The following is a 16,857-nucleotide window of genomic DNA, read 5'->3' as shown; positions in this document are numbered from 1 at the left end:
TTTTTTCTGACTTAATTAGCAAGTATCGTCATATTTCAACCAATTTACACAAAACCTTAACAAATTATATTATAGGCCTTAACCTTCCTCAAGAATCACTCTATTCCTAGGTAGGTAAAAACCGCATAAAAATCCGTTCAGTAGTTTTCACTGAAATTATTACGATTTACTTACTTCTCGCTATATAGTTGTGATAAAATACGGGCCTATATGTAGTTGCAACCGCTGTGTGGCGCTGTCGTCGTGCACGGTCCCAATAAACCATATTTTGAAAAATGACACTTGCTTAGAGCACAAATCTCGAGAAATGTAAGAGCATAATCTGAACAGGAATGAAGAGAAGCAAATTGAGTAGATATTCCAATAGTTAATGCTCAATGATTTTCGTTCTTCGGTTACATAAATATCCACGACCAAAAGACGGCACTCAAATGTGACCAGCCACTCACATTTGATTAGCAACCGCAAGACACCGCTAACGCTTCCTGGACGCTCCTTTTAGGTTACCGAGAATAAAATAAGGAACCGCTGTTAACCCAGGTCTAACAATACTCGGGCATCGGTCGTTGGTCCCGAGCTTCCTAGAAGCTAAGCGGACACGGTCTAAAATAACTGCCTCTTCCGAGTGAGTCATGCAGCGAGCCGCATCTGGACCAGTGCGTTGCTTTGCTTTTGTATGCATCTAGTGTTGAGATGCGTGCGCGCGAGCGATGTTCGGACTGCGCCAAAAACAAGAAAAACGGGCAAGAGCATGTCATGGTAGTGTAGGGTTTCGTTGTGTAAGAAATTATTGCCGATGACTGTATCGTAAAATAAAACATTGTAAGATTTATATTTTATCACATTTCAGCGTAATAGAGAATATTGCGCGAAACTCTGCGTAGGAGGCGCCACTACCACAATCTGAGGGTTTATGGCGAAACAAGAAAATCAAAATTTAGTTATCTAACATCTCTGTCACTCTTGCATATTCGAGCGATAAAGAGGCAGATAGCAAAATTTCGGATTCGCGTTTCTCGAAAAACGCGCGCGCGTTCTTTGTAAACAAACCGCCTTGATGCATCAATGTCATATTTTATTATCTCTGAAAACTTGACAAAAACCTGTTAAAGGTAGAGTATGTATAAGTTACTCTATGGTTTACTAAAAAGGCTAGTGCTGCACTCTGGTGGCAGAACATTGCAGTAATATCCCCTATTGATATTCATATCCATGCCAAATTACAGTTTACTAGCTGTCTGTAGCTATGCTGCAGATGGACGAACGGACGTAACAAAAATATAAGGATACCTTGTTGAATACGGAACCCTAAAAAGTAAAATAGGTCCCTTGTTGTTGTCTGAACGTGCTCGTATTTTTAAATAGTAGATTGTTAACCAAGGGATGAAAGGCACCCCTTTCTGTCGAGGTAGTTTGGCGCTCGAACGCAGTGGGACGAGAGCGCAAAAACATATTGCTCTGCCGCCAGAGGGGTGCTCCTTTCACGTATATTAGGGACGTTTTAAACATAGCTGCTGTTAGTTTTTGGCCTAAGGACTTGGAAAGCCTACTTTAAAATGCAGTCGAAATAAAAAGGTGCTCAAAGACTTCAATAATATGCCTAAGAAACACTTTTATCTATCTACATGTCGACTCAAAAATCCTGTCCCACAGACCAAGTCAAACCTTATGTCAATGTCAGAAAGGCTGAAATGGATGATCTTTTCTCAATACCTCTGTGAGTGTTTATTTGTATACCTACGAACAACGGGTTAAATAATAGCTTTTTCGCAGAAAATATGAATCAGTAAAATGTATTTCAGAATAGCATAGCAAGAAATAATTTAAAACCTCTTCGCTAATATGATTTTGTGAGATCCTAACTTTCCGGGAGAATTTCAAATGATACCTACCTAAAGTATTTCAAGGACACGACCGGCAAATATAAATTTCAAAGAATTGTAAATATGTATAAAATTCTACAAGTTCTTTCCTATTTGTCGCAAAATAAATCGTTTATCAGACGGAATGGGAGATGGGAACCATACAATATTACATTTTTATAGCAGTGGCGCCATTGTGGTTCATCCCTGATATTACATTTGTATTAAGTATTTAATAATGTCGGGAAAAGATCAGGCACTACTGTAATACGATTTATACGATATTTATTAGTTCTATATGGGACTAGATCGATTTGTGTAAGATTGAACCATAATATTTGTTTGTCCGTACCCAAAGGGGTAAAACGGGACCCTATTACTAAGACTTCGCTGTCTGTCTGTCTGTCCGTCTGTGACCAGACTGTATCTCATGAACCATGATAGCTAGACAGTTAAAATTTTCACAGATGATGTATTTCTGTTGCCGCTATAACAAAAAATACTATAAACAGAATAAAATAAATATTTAAGGGGGGCTCCCATACAACCAACGTGATTTTTTACTGTTTTTTTGGTGGTACGGACCCTTCGTGCGCGAGTCCGACTCGCACTTGGCCGGTTTTTATCTAAATTATTATTTATGTCTTTCCCGTGTACAATTTATAGTGTTACAGACATTTAGAAGGCGTGCATGGAGGCGAAGCCAACACTTTCGCCAATTCAATGAAATTTAAGGGGCACGAGTACACCGAGCGGTCTTCTGCCTTTGTGTCCCGTGTCACGGGGCTCACTGTATGTTAATTTGTATTTATAGGTTAGGTATATGAAATTAATTACCTACATCCTATACGTTTACGGTCAAAATACAGTAAATAAACAATACTTAAGTTTTTTACACGACTGCCCAAAAAAAGGAGTGAATTGTTTTCAGGGTTCATGTTTGTACGTATGTGAGTTTCTTTATTCCACCATAATTTAATCAAATATTTGACTGGTCGCTATTTTTTCTTAAGAGGCCGTAGTAGATTTTGGAGCAAAAATTTAAAATTGATAGATTTAGTCGTTGAAATTATACACGTTTTGTTACGTAATATCTAAATAACAAGTATTGATTTCTATTAGCACGTCTTCTCATCTTGCCTTTTAATAATGAGGTCGCGAGCGTGCGTCACCGGTAATGCATGAAGTGAAGGGGCAGTTATTAAAAATTCATCAAAAAATCATGGTGGTAAATTATACAAATTGATGTATAAGTATAGTTTCAGCAAATGTTGTAGATTGTTTAAGTATTAAAATTACGTTGAAATTAAGTCGATTTTCAGAGAAATTGTCACTTGTTTTGAAGTAATTTCTGGAGAAAATTGATTTCGTCTAACTTTCATTTACACTACTTCAAAGTCATAATAATAAAAATGTAGTCCGATAAACGTCAAGTACAGGATATGTGTAATAAAAAATTACCATGTTTAGCAGTCCAAACTTTACGAAATTTACAAATAAGAGCGACAAAATCAGTGCTTTACGAGCGTTTACCTAAACGTCCATCAGAAAAGCAAACATTATTAATGTTGTGAGTCTGTTTTCAAAAAACTGATCTGATAAAAGGTAAGATAAGAAGACGTGCTAATAGAAACCAGTACTTGTTATTTCAATTAGGTAACAAAAGGTGTAAAATTTCACGGACTAAATCTATCAATTTTACATTTTTGCGACTAAAATCGGCACCGGCCTCTTAAATCATCCCATTAACAATCACTACAATCAGGAATATCAGGATATCTTATAGTAAAATCAAAGCATTATGTTCAGAAAATGATTAATATTACACAAGTAATAAAAAACCTAGACAGAAACAATAAATAACCTACAGCAATAAAATTAATAGATTTGAGTTTTACGAGTAATAAATGTTTTGACATATCTCCAATGTAATTGTTTAAGAGAGAGTGTCATAGTTAAAATAAACGTACTGTCGAGGTCAAAGACTCCTTTGTTAGCGCGAAAAATATAAACATATCTTTAAAGTCGACTCGACTGTACCTTCATTACAGCTTTTTTTTAAATTGTAGAGTAATTTTTGCTTTTCGGAGTTTATGATAACCAATATCGATAGGAATAAATTGATTATTTGTGCCATTTTCCACCAAAAAAGGTACTTATAATCAGTTGTCAATAAGGCGCTATTTCCATAAAGCTTCAGTTTGAAATCAACCTTATCGACAAACAACAATGTGGTACCTTTTACTCGAAAAGTCACATTTATATATACAAATGTTTGAAAGTAACAAAACGAAATTCAAAAACACATCAAGTAATCTTTCCCTCTTAAAATATCATATCGTCAGGTGACCTACCAGGCTACCACCACCCCAAGGACTAAAAAAAGGTTGATTTTCGTTTAAATATTTTTTAGTAATTAGTGCGTTTTGGTTGTCACCTGACGATATTCGACTGGAGCTCGAATTATCTCTAAAGAATCAAGTTTTCGCAACTAATCAAACGATACACACAACATACACAGAACATTTTATCTACAGCGATTGCATCGTATGGCATCAGGCCGGCAATGCATAACTGCGCGTGAGTAACCGCTCCGAAATAGCCAAGTCCTTTGCAGGACCACAGTGACTCAGCTAGCGATCATTAGTCGTTCGTAGAACAGATAACTGATCTTCCTGTACAAGCTGCAACTTGACTCTGTAGGTACACCTAATTACGTTGCAATAAGATTGACGAATGGTCAATTAATCGTAATCTTACGAGTTACAAGCTAAATGGGTTCTGTTGATGAAAGTTCTGCCAATGTTTTAAGTCTTGTTTTAGTTGCATTGGCATTTTAATGATCGAAGCCGTTGTAGTTTAGATTTAAGTCCCCGGCAAGCTCGTTCTCCATACAAACGTAGTTACGCTCTCATTTTAAAACGACTCGCTAGATTGCTCTGAAACTTTGTACTTACAATAAGATAAGGTATATCTAATCTAGGTCTGTAATTTTAGTTAATGTAGCTTCAGATACCATAATAAAAAAAATACAGCGAATTTAAGTTTTTCGTACAAAACTTGTTTTAGCTCTATTTCGTTTGTTTAATAAACTGGAGCTATATAAACTAATTACAGACCTAGATATACCTCATGTCATTGTACATGCAAAGTTTCGTTACAATTCAACACGTAGTTTTAAAATGAGAACGAAACTTCGGTTGTATGGGAAGGTGAAATTCGGCCAAGCTTGCTGGGGACTCTTAATTGCTTTGGACAGATTAAAGATTGAAAGAGTACATGAGCCATTCGATTACGAATGTTTTATCACAAGAGTTCCTATGGCGACCTCCTGTCTCCATCATCAGATCAGCTCGATGGACCCATAATATTGCATTGTCACCCGACTTACATGTGTATGCAAAATTTCAGCTTAATTGGAAGTCGGGAAGAGGGTCAAATTTAACTTGCAAGATTTGACCCGTACAAACATAGTTACATAAGTACATACATAGGTACATTGCAAGTTAATAAAAAGCTTTGAATGAAGACTCCCTCCCACGCCCCTATAAGAAAAAGTAAGACATGGTCGACCCCCCCCCCCCCCCCCCCCTAAATCGCCTTACGTAATATATGAATGGCGTCAAAGAATAAAAGGTAACAAAATAATCAAAGATTTACTTCATGTTACTAATCACACGAGCAGTGCCATCAGATTTACTGGTGATCAAGTGAGTTTTGGTTGTCAATTGACGATATGTATTTAGGATGTGGTATTTGCAGTTGACAACTGAGGAAAACAGGTTGTAATCCGCTCCCCTGACATATGCGACAACATTTCACAGATCAACGAGAGATTTGGTTTTATAAATAAGAAGCAGGATTACAGAATCATCGAAATTATATTTTTTAAATATAAAATGAAGCGGATTAAGATTTAAGAGTATACTGTTTGTTCCTAGCATAGTAGCGACATCTGGTTAAAGAAATGAAGAGTTTTTAGTTCACACATACATACCATACATAGACTACAAAAAATTATAACGTAGCCCTTAATTTTGTCTTTGACTTAACCAGCCATTACACTAATAACACTAGGTTTATTCCGGGGTAGATGGCCATAAGGGCGAGATTGCCCATCGAAATATTTCATGGCTCTGATGATTAGATGTCGGAAAAAATTGTAAAAGTACGTAAAATCCTTGTTGATTGTTTTGATTAGTGCAAATATTTTTTAGGTTCATATTTTACATGGTGGTAATGCTAGTGTCTAATTCTAATGGTGTTATTTGCTTTTGGTGCAAAGTATAGGGTTGTAGTTTTGTTCTAACCTTAGTAAGGATCAAGTTCTAGTCTCAACACTCTCAACTTGTTTTTATTTTAGGCGTAGTCACTCCCGGATGGAAAGGAGAGATGTCCAGTTTCAGTCGGGGTATTATGGCCATATGGCCGTGAACCGTGAAGGTACACAGTGGTAAATATGTATCTATCACCGATAGCCGATAGGGTATTCCGAAGGTTATCAGATAGCAGTGACGATGTCTCCCTATGCATGATAACAAATTACAAAAAGAAAAATCGGCCAAGTCGCGCACCGAGGGGTTCCGTACTTTTTAGTATTTGTTGTTATAGCGGCAACAGAAATACATCATCTGTGAAAATTTCAACTGTCTAGCTATCACGGTTCATGAGATACAGCCTGGTGACAGACAGACAGATAGACGGACAGCGGAGTCTTAGTAATAGGGTCCCGTTTTTACCCTTTGGGTACGGAACCCTAAAAAGAGTTAATTGAGAATGTGCGGGTGCTGCGGGTGTGGGAAAAAAAATTCACGAGCATCTTCTCATCCAAGATTGCTTTAAGTGCGCTGTTTGCTGGTATTGGGTGGCGTAAACGGGGTCTTGAGAGAAAAAAAGGCACATGGGAAATAAAAAATTAAATCTAAACATATACTAAAATGAAGAGTTAATTTATCGTCATCTCTCCTGTAATGGTATGGCCATCACTCCCGGACACCTCGGGAGAGATCGCCAATTGTAAAAAAAATTGAGACACTTTTTCAAGCTTATAAGAGATAATTTTCCAAGTCAATTGTTCATAGTTTATGAAAAATAAAGATTTCTTTAATTACATGTAAACTTATTTTTTTATCGCGTTCTAAACAAACTGGCCAACTGCCCCGGACTTACCCTAATAAGCAATCAAATTTGCATTAAAAATATGCATATGCGAACTATTTGTTATATATTGAAAGCATGTTTTATGTATGCATTTCTACTTTGAATTCGTAACTTAGCCCAATAATAAAACAATAACGTAATACTGCATGCACTGCATTATTAACTGGTAAGCGTTAAGGACTTTTTTTATCTTCCTCATGAACTTATAATGTATTAATAATACTTATCTTTTCTTTAGTCAATGTCTCCCAGAGCCTTAAGCTCCGCTAAGCTTAAGGTGGTATATAAGCTCCGAATAATCAAAATAATTGTATTTATTAAGTGGTGAACGGTGTTCGTCACACATACTGTAAATAGTGTTAAAACTACTATATTTAAGTTTCTCTTGTAGTGACTGTTTGTTTACCTGAATAAATTGAAAAAAAAAAAAAAAAAAAACTATATATATACACGGTGTTACTTGAGCCACTGAAAACCTGAGACACCAAGAGTTTTTTTTTTATTTTGAACTCATCTTGATTATTGTGGCGTAAAGCCAGTGGACTGTAGTTGATGTTTAAGCGTATATTAATCCAATAGATTTAGGTGGGCTTACCGGATGGGTTTGTGGTCTGCTGCTGGCAGAGGCCTCTGCTGGAGGATGCCTGGTGTATTCTTTCGTGGTGTATCCTTCCTTCGAGCACTTTAAGAGGGTTTTTACTGAATATTATTTGCATTCGCGTTAGGTTTTTATCACGTTTTTTATGACACTGACGTCGTCAGTTATTATGTTTTTCAAGACCTCTTTTGTGACCGGCCAGTAGCCGTCGCTACTTCCAATGAGTTAATATAGCATTTACTAAACAATTATTTATACTTTAATCCGATAAATATTTAAAAAAATATTAGTTGTTTAGTTTTCTTAACAATTCTATTTAAATGGTAATTCTACACAAGATGCTTCGTCGATTTAGTGACATCAAACAATTGCTAGTTACCATCATAAACACTGTTAACAGACCATATGCATACCTTACTGCAACGAGATAAGCTTTACCAATGGCCAGTTAAGGGTGTTGCTCATTGCCAAATAACATGTCAAATGCTAGTTATTGATATTGTTGCCTTACAAACCTGTAGAATTGGCATGTAAAAAAAATAAAAATAAAGCCCCATTAATGTGCGATCGATTCTCCTACCGATTCTGAACAAACTGTTTTTAGGTTTTCAGTGGGTCAAGAAACACCGTGTATATATATCATTAAAATAAACAAGTCGTTTAATTTATTAATTTACAGTCAATGGCATTATATATTGCGGAAAGCAATCCAAATTGGATTCATCCTTGTATTTGCAAATAGACTAGTTCTATTAATACGTATAGCGGCGACTAGCACCATCTAGCGCGATATCCTCGCACTTTTTCTTACATTATGAAACGTTTCGTCAGTTGTAGGCTATGGATGATACAAAGATATCAATGGGATGTAGTTGGTAATCAAAAATCATAATCACCGCTTTCTGTGCTCCGGATTCCTTGGCATAAGGGAACATAAAATAATCAAGTGTTCATACAGAACATAACTGCATAGTCGCATATTATCACTCTAATATTTGATTCGGTGTCCTATTTATGCATTTTGGTAATGATTGGCTTATGTTAAAAAATGGCTCAGGAACGGGACAAGTGGCGTACTGGAAAAGGCTGATATGATGATGATGAATATTGAGTGACGGTTTCAATAAAAACGTTCATCCTATTAAGATATTATTATTATAGTATAGTATAGACATTTCGATGAGTCTACGGTACGCTTTTGATATATAATTAATTTAAAAAAAAATCTCTGGCTTAATTGTCCCACACTGCTGGACAAAGGTCTCGATCACCAGCCGGCTATGTGCTTCTTTCTAGGCCATCTCATCTTCCAGTAAGGCCCATTAGAGCCTAGCTTTTTCGTACCTCAACCATACAAGTTAATGCACTTGTAGAGAGCATTATGATGTTCCTAATGCGATCGATCTTTTTATTTTAATACCTAATCAAATATTAAGTACATCTTCAAACTACGACCTCTTATCTGACCCGCGTAAAGGAAGTGGAAGAGCCAAAGGCCGTGGTACTAGTCTAAAGTTCGATGACCACTATTGTACAACATAATCATTGTATTTCCAAGCCAACCGTTTTATTAAGTTTGAGGTATACATTATTGCTGAGGCCGGGAAATGGCAATTCGTGGACGAGTATCGATTTTGTCGGACGATGCGAAGTAGAGTAAAAAACAATACAGTAATAACTTCCCGTCCGTTAAAACAGGACAGTAATGATTTGTTTTTTTTTTTTAGTTTGAGTTTGACCATAAATAAGAACTTCCAGTTCTATTTTTGCTACAATAAGGTGAACATTTCCGAGCATATTGGTTTTTTTTTTTCTAAACACATTAAAAAAATAGAACGGTTATTGAACATGTGTTCTGTTTGTAGAGCAATGATGGGCATAATTGTGAAGGTTTCAAAGTCAATAGAAAAAACTTACCCATAGTGATGAATTTATCGAATCCTGCCATGTTCTTGACTCCGACGTAATCGTACAACGCTTGATCATCTTGGTTGAGCTCCCACGCGTTCTGAAAATAAGCACTCAGCTTATAACAGAAACAAGGTCGTCTTACACTATATGCGATTTTACGACGAATAAAGTTGATTTGAAAGTAAGCATTTGAAAGTAGTATATTCTAATGTTGCATGTTGCAATCTAGGTGATAAGATTTGCAGGATTTTGGGGTGCGGAGGCTAAGGAGTTTGTGTGGCAATTGGGTCTACGACTAAGAGAAAGGGGTTGCGATCCTCGCTCCGGATCGTATCTGGTCCAACAGATCTCCTTGGCAATTCAATGGGGCAACGCTACCAGTGTCATGGGGACTTTTGGGCCGGCTACGGTCCGAAGTGGGGACTTGGCCTAGTTTAATTTAGTGTTTAAGATTGACAAAGCCTGTTGCGGATTATATAATTTGTTAGTAGGTGACGAAGCCTGTAGCTGATTTGCTGTTGAAAGCACTTGACGAAGCCTGCGTTGCTGATCATGAACTATGTATATTTTCTACAAAAAAAAAATAAAGATAAATCAGTTTATTCATATGACGTGATTTATGTCTTACAATGTTACAGAAAATTGAATTTATACATTGATATTATTCATCAGAAGATCAGCGATGGAAGTCGCCAGCAACATGCTGAAATGAGGCCATTTCGTGGCACTTACTCTTTCTACGTTTTTCTTATATGGTAATTAAGTGTCTTGTTTGTCTGTTTATGAATAAAAATATTTCTAAATCATATTGTAAGATCTACAGGTGGATTTCAGTTCATAGAATGTTTCTCTTATTTAAGCTAGGACTGTGGCAGGAACACAGAATTTTAGTTTGACCTTAACTTTACTACTAGTAAATGTAGTGACAACTATTTTACTAATTGTAAAAAAAAGAACACCCAGATGTTTGACAATCTAACTACAATAATGGACATGATATTTGTCACTACAGCTGTTATGAATAAAATTCGAGTGTGTCAACTAATGGGCCAGTGTCACTTGCATTAGGGCATTACTTATACAAAATATAAAGCATTACTCACAGGATCTACTTCAATCTGTAAAGGTGTATATCTCGCGTCCGCCGGCAATCTCTGTACGTTTCCATTGTACATCTTGTTATTGTTACATGTCCACTCGTTCATTGGCGTCATTGGACTATTTCCTGCGCTTAATCTGTCACAATAGTTCTGATTGTAGTCCTCACGTACTGAATTACCTGTATTACTGGCCAGAGGACTCCTCGCGGGGGATAATTTATCGCTCTGGCTGTTCCAATACTGCTCTATGTCTATATGCCTAGGGTTCATATTGCCGACGTTATAATTGACTATAGGAGAGATTCCTCTAGGCGATGAACTCTCACTGAAAATATTAGGACTCCTTATAACTCTTAATGTATCTTGAGGCGTGCTTCCTTCGCTTAAAGGGCCTCTGCCGGGAGCTGGAGAGCTTGAAGTAGTCTGTATGACTGGTGACCTGTCTAACTCCGGCTTTCTGAATTGCTGTGGTATGCTAACAGGGCCTATCCGATTGTGTATGTCGGGTTCTTCCCTGGCTAAGGCTGATGTTTTCGGTTGTGCTTCGGCAGCCATTATGTGTTGGAGCTTTGAAACTTGTGTTTCGACGAAGCTTCGGGGCCTAGGGGAGGTGGGAGGTTTGTTTCGGAGAGGTACTGGGTTGGACTGGGTTTCAACAGGGTAGTTTGTGGGGGTGTTGGATAGGTTTTCGCGGTCGAGGCTGTCCATGGTGTCGTTATACGAGATCATGTATTCCTCGTCTAAGCTTTCAGAGTCGTCGTCTTCGCAATCGTCGTAGTTGATTGGAGTGTCCGCGCCAGGGAAGAATTCGCATAACGCAGCCATTATCTCCACAACCTGGAATATGATATTGTTAAAAAAACTTTTATTGTGATAAGTGATTGATTTACGAGTTGAACAGCGAGTATCTTTGGACCACACGAAATATATCATTAACAATCAATCATATGTTATTTAAAATACACCAAATTTTCTTTATAATTATTTGAATTATTTATTTTTTATTTATTTTTTTACGTTGTCTATGCAGGCATAGTCCTAGGGGCAGGGGACTCGAGGGTATAATATATGAAACGAAAGTGACGCAGTCATATTTGCTCAAATTAGGTATAAATGATACAGCCAAATGTGTTAAGGGCAGCTCACCTTAGCCATACTTGGTCTCTCCGCTGGTTTCTTGTGCCAACACTGTGTCATAAGTTGCTCAATGGGTTCGGGACATCCCTGTATTAGATTTGGCCTTTGCCCTGAAAATCACATTAGAAAAAAAATAGAATACACAAAAATATTTTTGCCAAAAATTTCATTTTTGGTACAAGCTTTTATAGCTGACTGTACTTTTCTTACCACAGGTAACTAATACTTATCAAAACATTTCTAAAAACCCCAAACACAGATCAGCTCCATGTCATCATAATATTGCATTGTCAATTTGTCATCCGTTTTACATATGTATGCAAAATTTCAGCTCAATCGGAAATCGGGAAGTGGGTAAAATTTAGCTTTCAAGATTTGACGCACACTAACTAACAGGGCAAGTTAAACAAAAGCAGTAAAAAAAGGTCAACATACTATCATTCCAATTTTAATTCTAGTCAATTTATTTAACTCTGAGTGTACTGTCCACTGGTAGGATGGTAAGCACAGTAAGTGCCCCAACTTAAGTACCTACCCACGTCGCCATACTAGCTGTATAGAATAGTGTAGGTCTTTTATTTTAGCTTTACGATACGTACAATTAAGCGGCCTCGAACATGCAAGAGAGAGAGGCAGATAACGAAATTTCGATTTTAGTTTTTCGCATTAGGGCCTCAGGTTTACCTATTCATTGCGGCATTATGCATTTTATTCATTTTCCGTTATCTACGATATCTATGCGGTTGTATTAACTTGGTTACAAATATATTGTGAAGTAAAAAATATCTACTCTTTAACCATAAGATGTATGTGATAAAACATTACCTAAATGTACTGCCCACATAATTTGAAATGCTGAACCACCTTCTTCGAAGGGCTTTCTTCTAGATAACACCTCCCATAGAATAATACCCCACGAAAAGACATCACATTTTTCTGTGTAGTTTGAGCCCTCAAATACCTAGAACAGAAACAAATAATATCATAAATATTGGAGCATTTTACACTGCATCAGTAAGTTCAAATCTTAGTCTAGAAAAAATTATACACATTGTGCATGAAACTCAGGGATTACAGGGCTGAGGAAGCGGGAGTGTGTGCACAGTGGGCCGCCATCTAAAGGCCAACATCAAAAAATCGAAAATCATTGTCTGACTCTCACGCCTCCCTGTAACTCGAATAGAGAGGCAGATAACGATTTCCTATGTTGGCCCTACGCCTTTTGGTGCAGTGGCCCTGGACCTCGAATAACCTTGAATATTTTTAAAGCTACAAAGACATATTTTCGAATTAGAGTTTTGAAAGATTCACGGTTAGTTGAGCTCCCGATATTTCGGAATATCGGGAGCTCACAAATAATAAATCAAAAGGTAATCACGGTCTATATCCCGGTCAATATAAGTCATATTTTCGAAATTAAACTATTGTGAGATATATTTCAAAATATTTAGATCACTACGGTTTCACTCACTATTATTTTTAGTCGCTTTTGGCGACATGTTTCGGACTCTTCGGGAGTCCTTCCTCAGTGCACGGAGTAGAGCCGCCACGGACACTCGTGCCCGAGGAAGGACTCCCGCAGAGTCCGAAACATGTCGCCAAAAGCGACTAAAAATAATAGTGAGTGTGAGTGAGTGAAACCGTAGTGATCTAAATATTTTAAAGACATAACATCAACATCAAACATTTATTCAGCAAATAGGCCACAGGGGCACATTTACATGTCAATTTTTACAAGCAATAAAATTAACCAAAAATTATAAAATACAATTACAAATATGGAATCAATGAAATATTAGATACTTTGTTAGAGATGTATCCAGTCTAAACGTCGAATTACACAAAAAAAATATCCATATTAATCCAAAAAATATATTTTGCATTTCTCTTTCCTTATAAAAGCCATACAATGTGATAAGATAACATAGCAAGAAGTGAATTGTTGGCATTAATGAAATAAATTACTAATAAACAAACCCCTTCCGAGTAAAGAATGCTTAATCACAAGAATAAGAACTTGGTCTAGGCTAAGTATAAATTCATCACTATGCCTTAGAACAGGGGTATTTAAATTTATTGAGCCAAGGGCCACACTGCAATCAAAGACCTATTATAACTCCATATAAGATGAAGTCTTTAAGGAACAAACGTGCCTCGGAAATCAAGAAAATTTGATTCTCGCCCAGATGGCGCTACCACCAATACCAACCTATGGCTTATTCTCGTTTAGATGGCGTTGACCGTTTCGTTTGTGATTTAATGATTTTAACACATATCAGTGAAAGAAAATGGGTCAAAATCATATAAAAATAATAAATACATATAAAAAAATTATTCATCCGTATATACATACCTACATTTTCTGATAATTTTATTTTTAGTTTTAATTGTGTGTCGATAGATGACAGTAAATTAACTGTAACTACAAAATTTACTATGACAGTACCCCTCTATCCTATATTTACTAATCTGTGCCTATATATTCTCTTTGCCGAGGCGAAAACTTGGCTTTCATAGCCGCTGTCACTGTTGCAGGTAAGGCATTTGGTCAGCCATTTTTTCCACAGGCCAGACTAGAAGGGGCTTACATGGTGAACCTAACCCGGCTAACCCCTGAGAGCTGTATAGAAACATAGCCTGTATAATAATGCAGTCAGCTGGTAATTGATCTATGACTAGAGATATGTGGACTGGAGTATGAGAGGATCCTCCTTATGGTATGGGAGGAGGAGGAGGAGGAGAAGTGGAGGAGGACCTTGCTAACTATATAGCTGGGCAGTAATTCGTTAATCGTTAATTCATGAAGTTCTGTCTAGCTAACACAGTTCATGAGATACAGCCTGGTAACATACAGATGGACAGCGGAGTCTTAGTAATAGGGTCCTATTTTTACCCTTTGGGTACAGGACCCTAAAAACAAACAAACATTTTTTTCGAGTACCTCACCTACATGGGGATGAATTATTTTTTTCGCTTCAACCCGATGATGGTGTGGCGTGTCGTTAGATAGGTCTTTCAATAATCTCCCCGTCTAAGAGCCCCCGTTTAAAGCAGCCTATAGTGACGGATGGGCAAAATACACTAAGCGTGGCCCGACACGCTCTAGGCCGATTTTTGTTTCTAATCTGTTAACTTTCAGAACCCAAACTAACATTTTTTATAAGTAGATCACCATCGCAAGTATCGCAACAAACAACACAAAAAAAGCTGTTTTTGTTAAGTGTTAATGGATTAACGATTAACGTTACTTCTGATAACTCGTCTGAAATGTGATGTTTTTTAACATTTAACCTTTATATCAACGGATTAGCGATTAACGAAGTTAACTATTTGATTAATGGTGCCCAACTATGGCTAACTACACTCATGCTACTCACAGTCATAAGTTGTTTCCAAGAGACCCTTTAGTGACAAGACTGCCTGTTATCTACTTTGTCTTTTAATTCAAAAAGTGTGTACTCTGTGTACTTTGTACAACTTACTATTTATTAATGTATGCCACAAAGGTGTTGGGTTGTAAACACTAATTACTCAATCATGGAATAACAGCTGAACAGATTTGGGTGAAGTTTAGAACTTATGTAAACTCATTCACTGCAGCACTGCATAAATGCTGGAGTAAGTGTTAACATTTTGCATCGCGTGCCCAGAACATCATCATGAACCTTGTCCAAATGCACAAAGGTTGATATTGCGCATGTCAGTTAACATCCTTGGCAGTCAAAGTGTTAACAATTTCTATGTAGATCAAGTCACAGACAGAGTATAAGAGTAAAATAATACACTTACTTCAGGAGCCATCCACGCTGCACTGCCTTTATTATTAGTCATGTATGTAGCTTTATCAGCAGCAGTTCCGAAGTCACAAATCTTCAGACACTGCCCACCACCCACCAGCAGCAGGTTCGGGGGCTTTAAATCTCTGTGTATCAAAGGCTTGGGCTTCATTGAGTGGAGATATGCAACACCCTGGAATTAAAATATGAATTTATCAGCATTTGTTGAAATTATTATAATATATGGATTTCAATGCTTATGTCAATACATTAGGCTCATTTCAAGCAGTATGCTATCTACCGTAGCATTTTAAATATAATCAAGCTAATACAACATCACCATGAGCAACAAACAAGCTATAATGGTCAATATTTACCTCTGCGCACTGCCGAGCCCAACTCATAGCATGAGCAGCATTGTATTTAGGCTTCGGGCGGTTGTGTAGGACGTTATAAAGGGAGCCCCCCTCAGCATATTCCATCACCAGACATACATTTGTGCCCTGTGTACACGCCCCATACAGCCGCACGATGTTCGGGTGCGACACACGCGACAACTGTCGCACTTCTATCGCGAACTCACGTTTCTCAGCCTCCGAGTTGATATGCTTCACAGCCACGAATGTGTTCCGCCATAGACCCTTCCACACAACACCAAACGCCCCCTTTCCTACGACCTGTTGACAAACCGATTATATCACCTCACTGTTAACAACAACACCAATAAATACATGTTTGTTTAGCCATATTTACCTGTAACTCTTCTATCTCACTGTAATTTATCTCTTCGACAAATGTTAACGTCTGCTGTACGACAGGCGAATCTTGCGGATTGGAAGCCATGGGTACACTAAATATCACATTATCAAGTTGACTAGTTCTTACAAATATTACTAATTTAAAAGACTTATTTAAAATTACTTATCATTAGGTAAAATTGGTTGGTTATATCAATTTTCTCAGTTTTGTTTGGCAGAGAATAGCAACTGCGACAGGGCCGCCATATTTGAAACTGAAGAAGAAATGTCACATACTTAGTGTTGTCCTCAACAGTTTATACAGAATACCGATTTTTAGCTAGAAATCTCGAATCAAGCTCGAAAAGAGTTAGACCAAGATAAGGCTGCAACGATTTTGATAGCAAATGCAGTGCAAGTGTTTTTTCATACGTCATAATTTCACAGAAGTTTGACGTTTATAATAACACTTGCACTGCGTGTGCTATCAAAATCGTTGCACTTATTGGTCTAACGTGGTCTAACTCTATACCTACTGTAAATCGTATTATTCAATTTTATTTCAATGAAAACGGT

General features: G+C 37.2%; 1 protein-coding gene across 1 annotated transcript in view; it reads right to left on the bottom strand.

Moving 5' to 3' along the window:
• Nucleotides 1-16,565, bottom strand: part of LOC134746568 (mitogen-activated protein kinase kinase kinase 7) — a 39,036-nt gene extending 22,471 nt beyond the window's left edge. The window contains exons 1-7 of the mRNA XM_063680987.1: nucleotides 16,298-16,565; nucleotides 15,922-16,221; nucleotides 15,558-15,737; nucleotides 12,594-12,729; nucleotides 11,778-11,878; nucleotides 10,635-11,468; nucleotides 9,538-9,628 (exon numbers count right to left, since the gene is read on the bottom strand). Coding sequence (XP_063537057.1) covers nucleotides 9,538-9,628; nucleotides 10,635-11,468; nucleotides 11,778-11,878; nucleotides 12,594-12,729; nucleotides 15,558-15,737; nucleotides 15,922-16,221; nucleotides 16,298-16,387 — 1,732 coding nt within the window. The 5' untranslated portion in view covers nucleotides 16,388-16,565. The remainder of the gene's footprint in view (nucleotides 1-9,537; nucleotides 9,629-10,634; nucleotides 11,469-11,777; nucleotides 11,879-12,593; nucleotides 12,730-15,557; nucleotides 15,738-15,921; nucleotides 16,222-16,297) is intronic.
• Between the last annotated feature and the right edge of the window lie 292 nt (nucleotides 16,566-16,857).

The sequence above is a fragment of the Cydia strobilella genome, chromosome 13 (genome assembly GCF_947568885.1).
Source record: "Cydia strobilella chromosome 13, ilCydStro3.1, whole genome shotgun sequence".
Lineage (NCBI taxonomy): Eukaryota > Metazoa > Arthropoda > Insecta > Lepidoptera > Tortricidae > Cydia > Cydia strobilella.
This window is presented reverse-complemented; position numbering and strand designations above follow the sequence as displayed.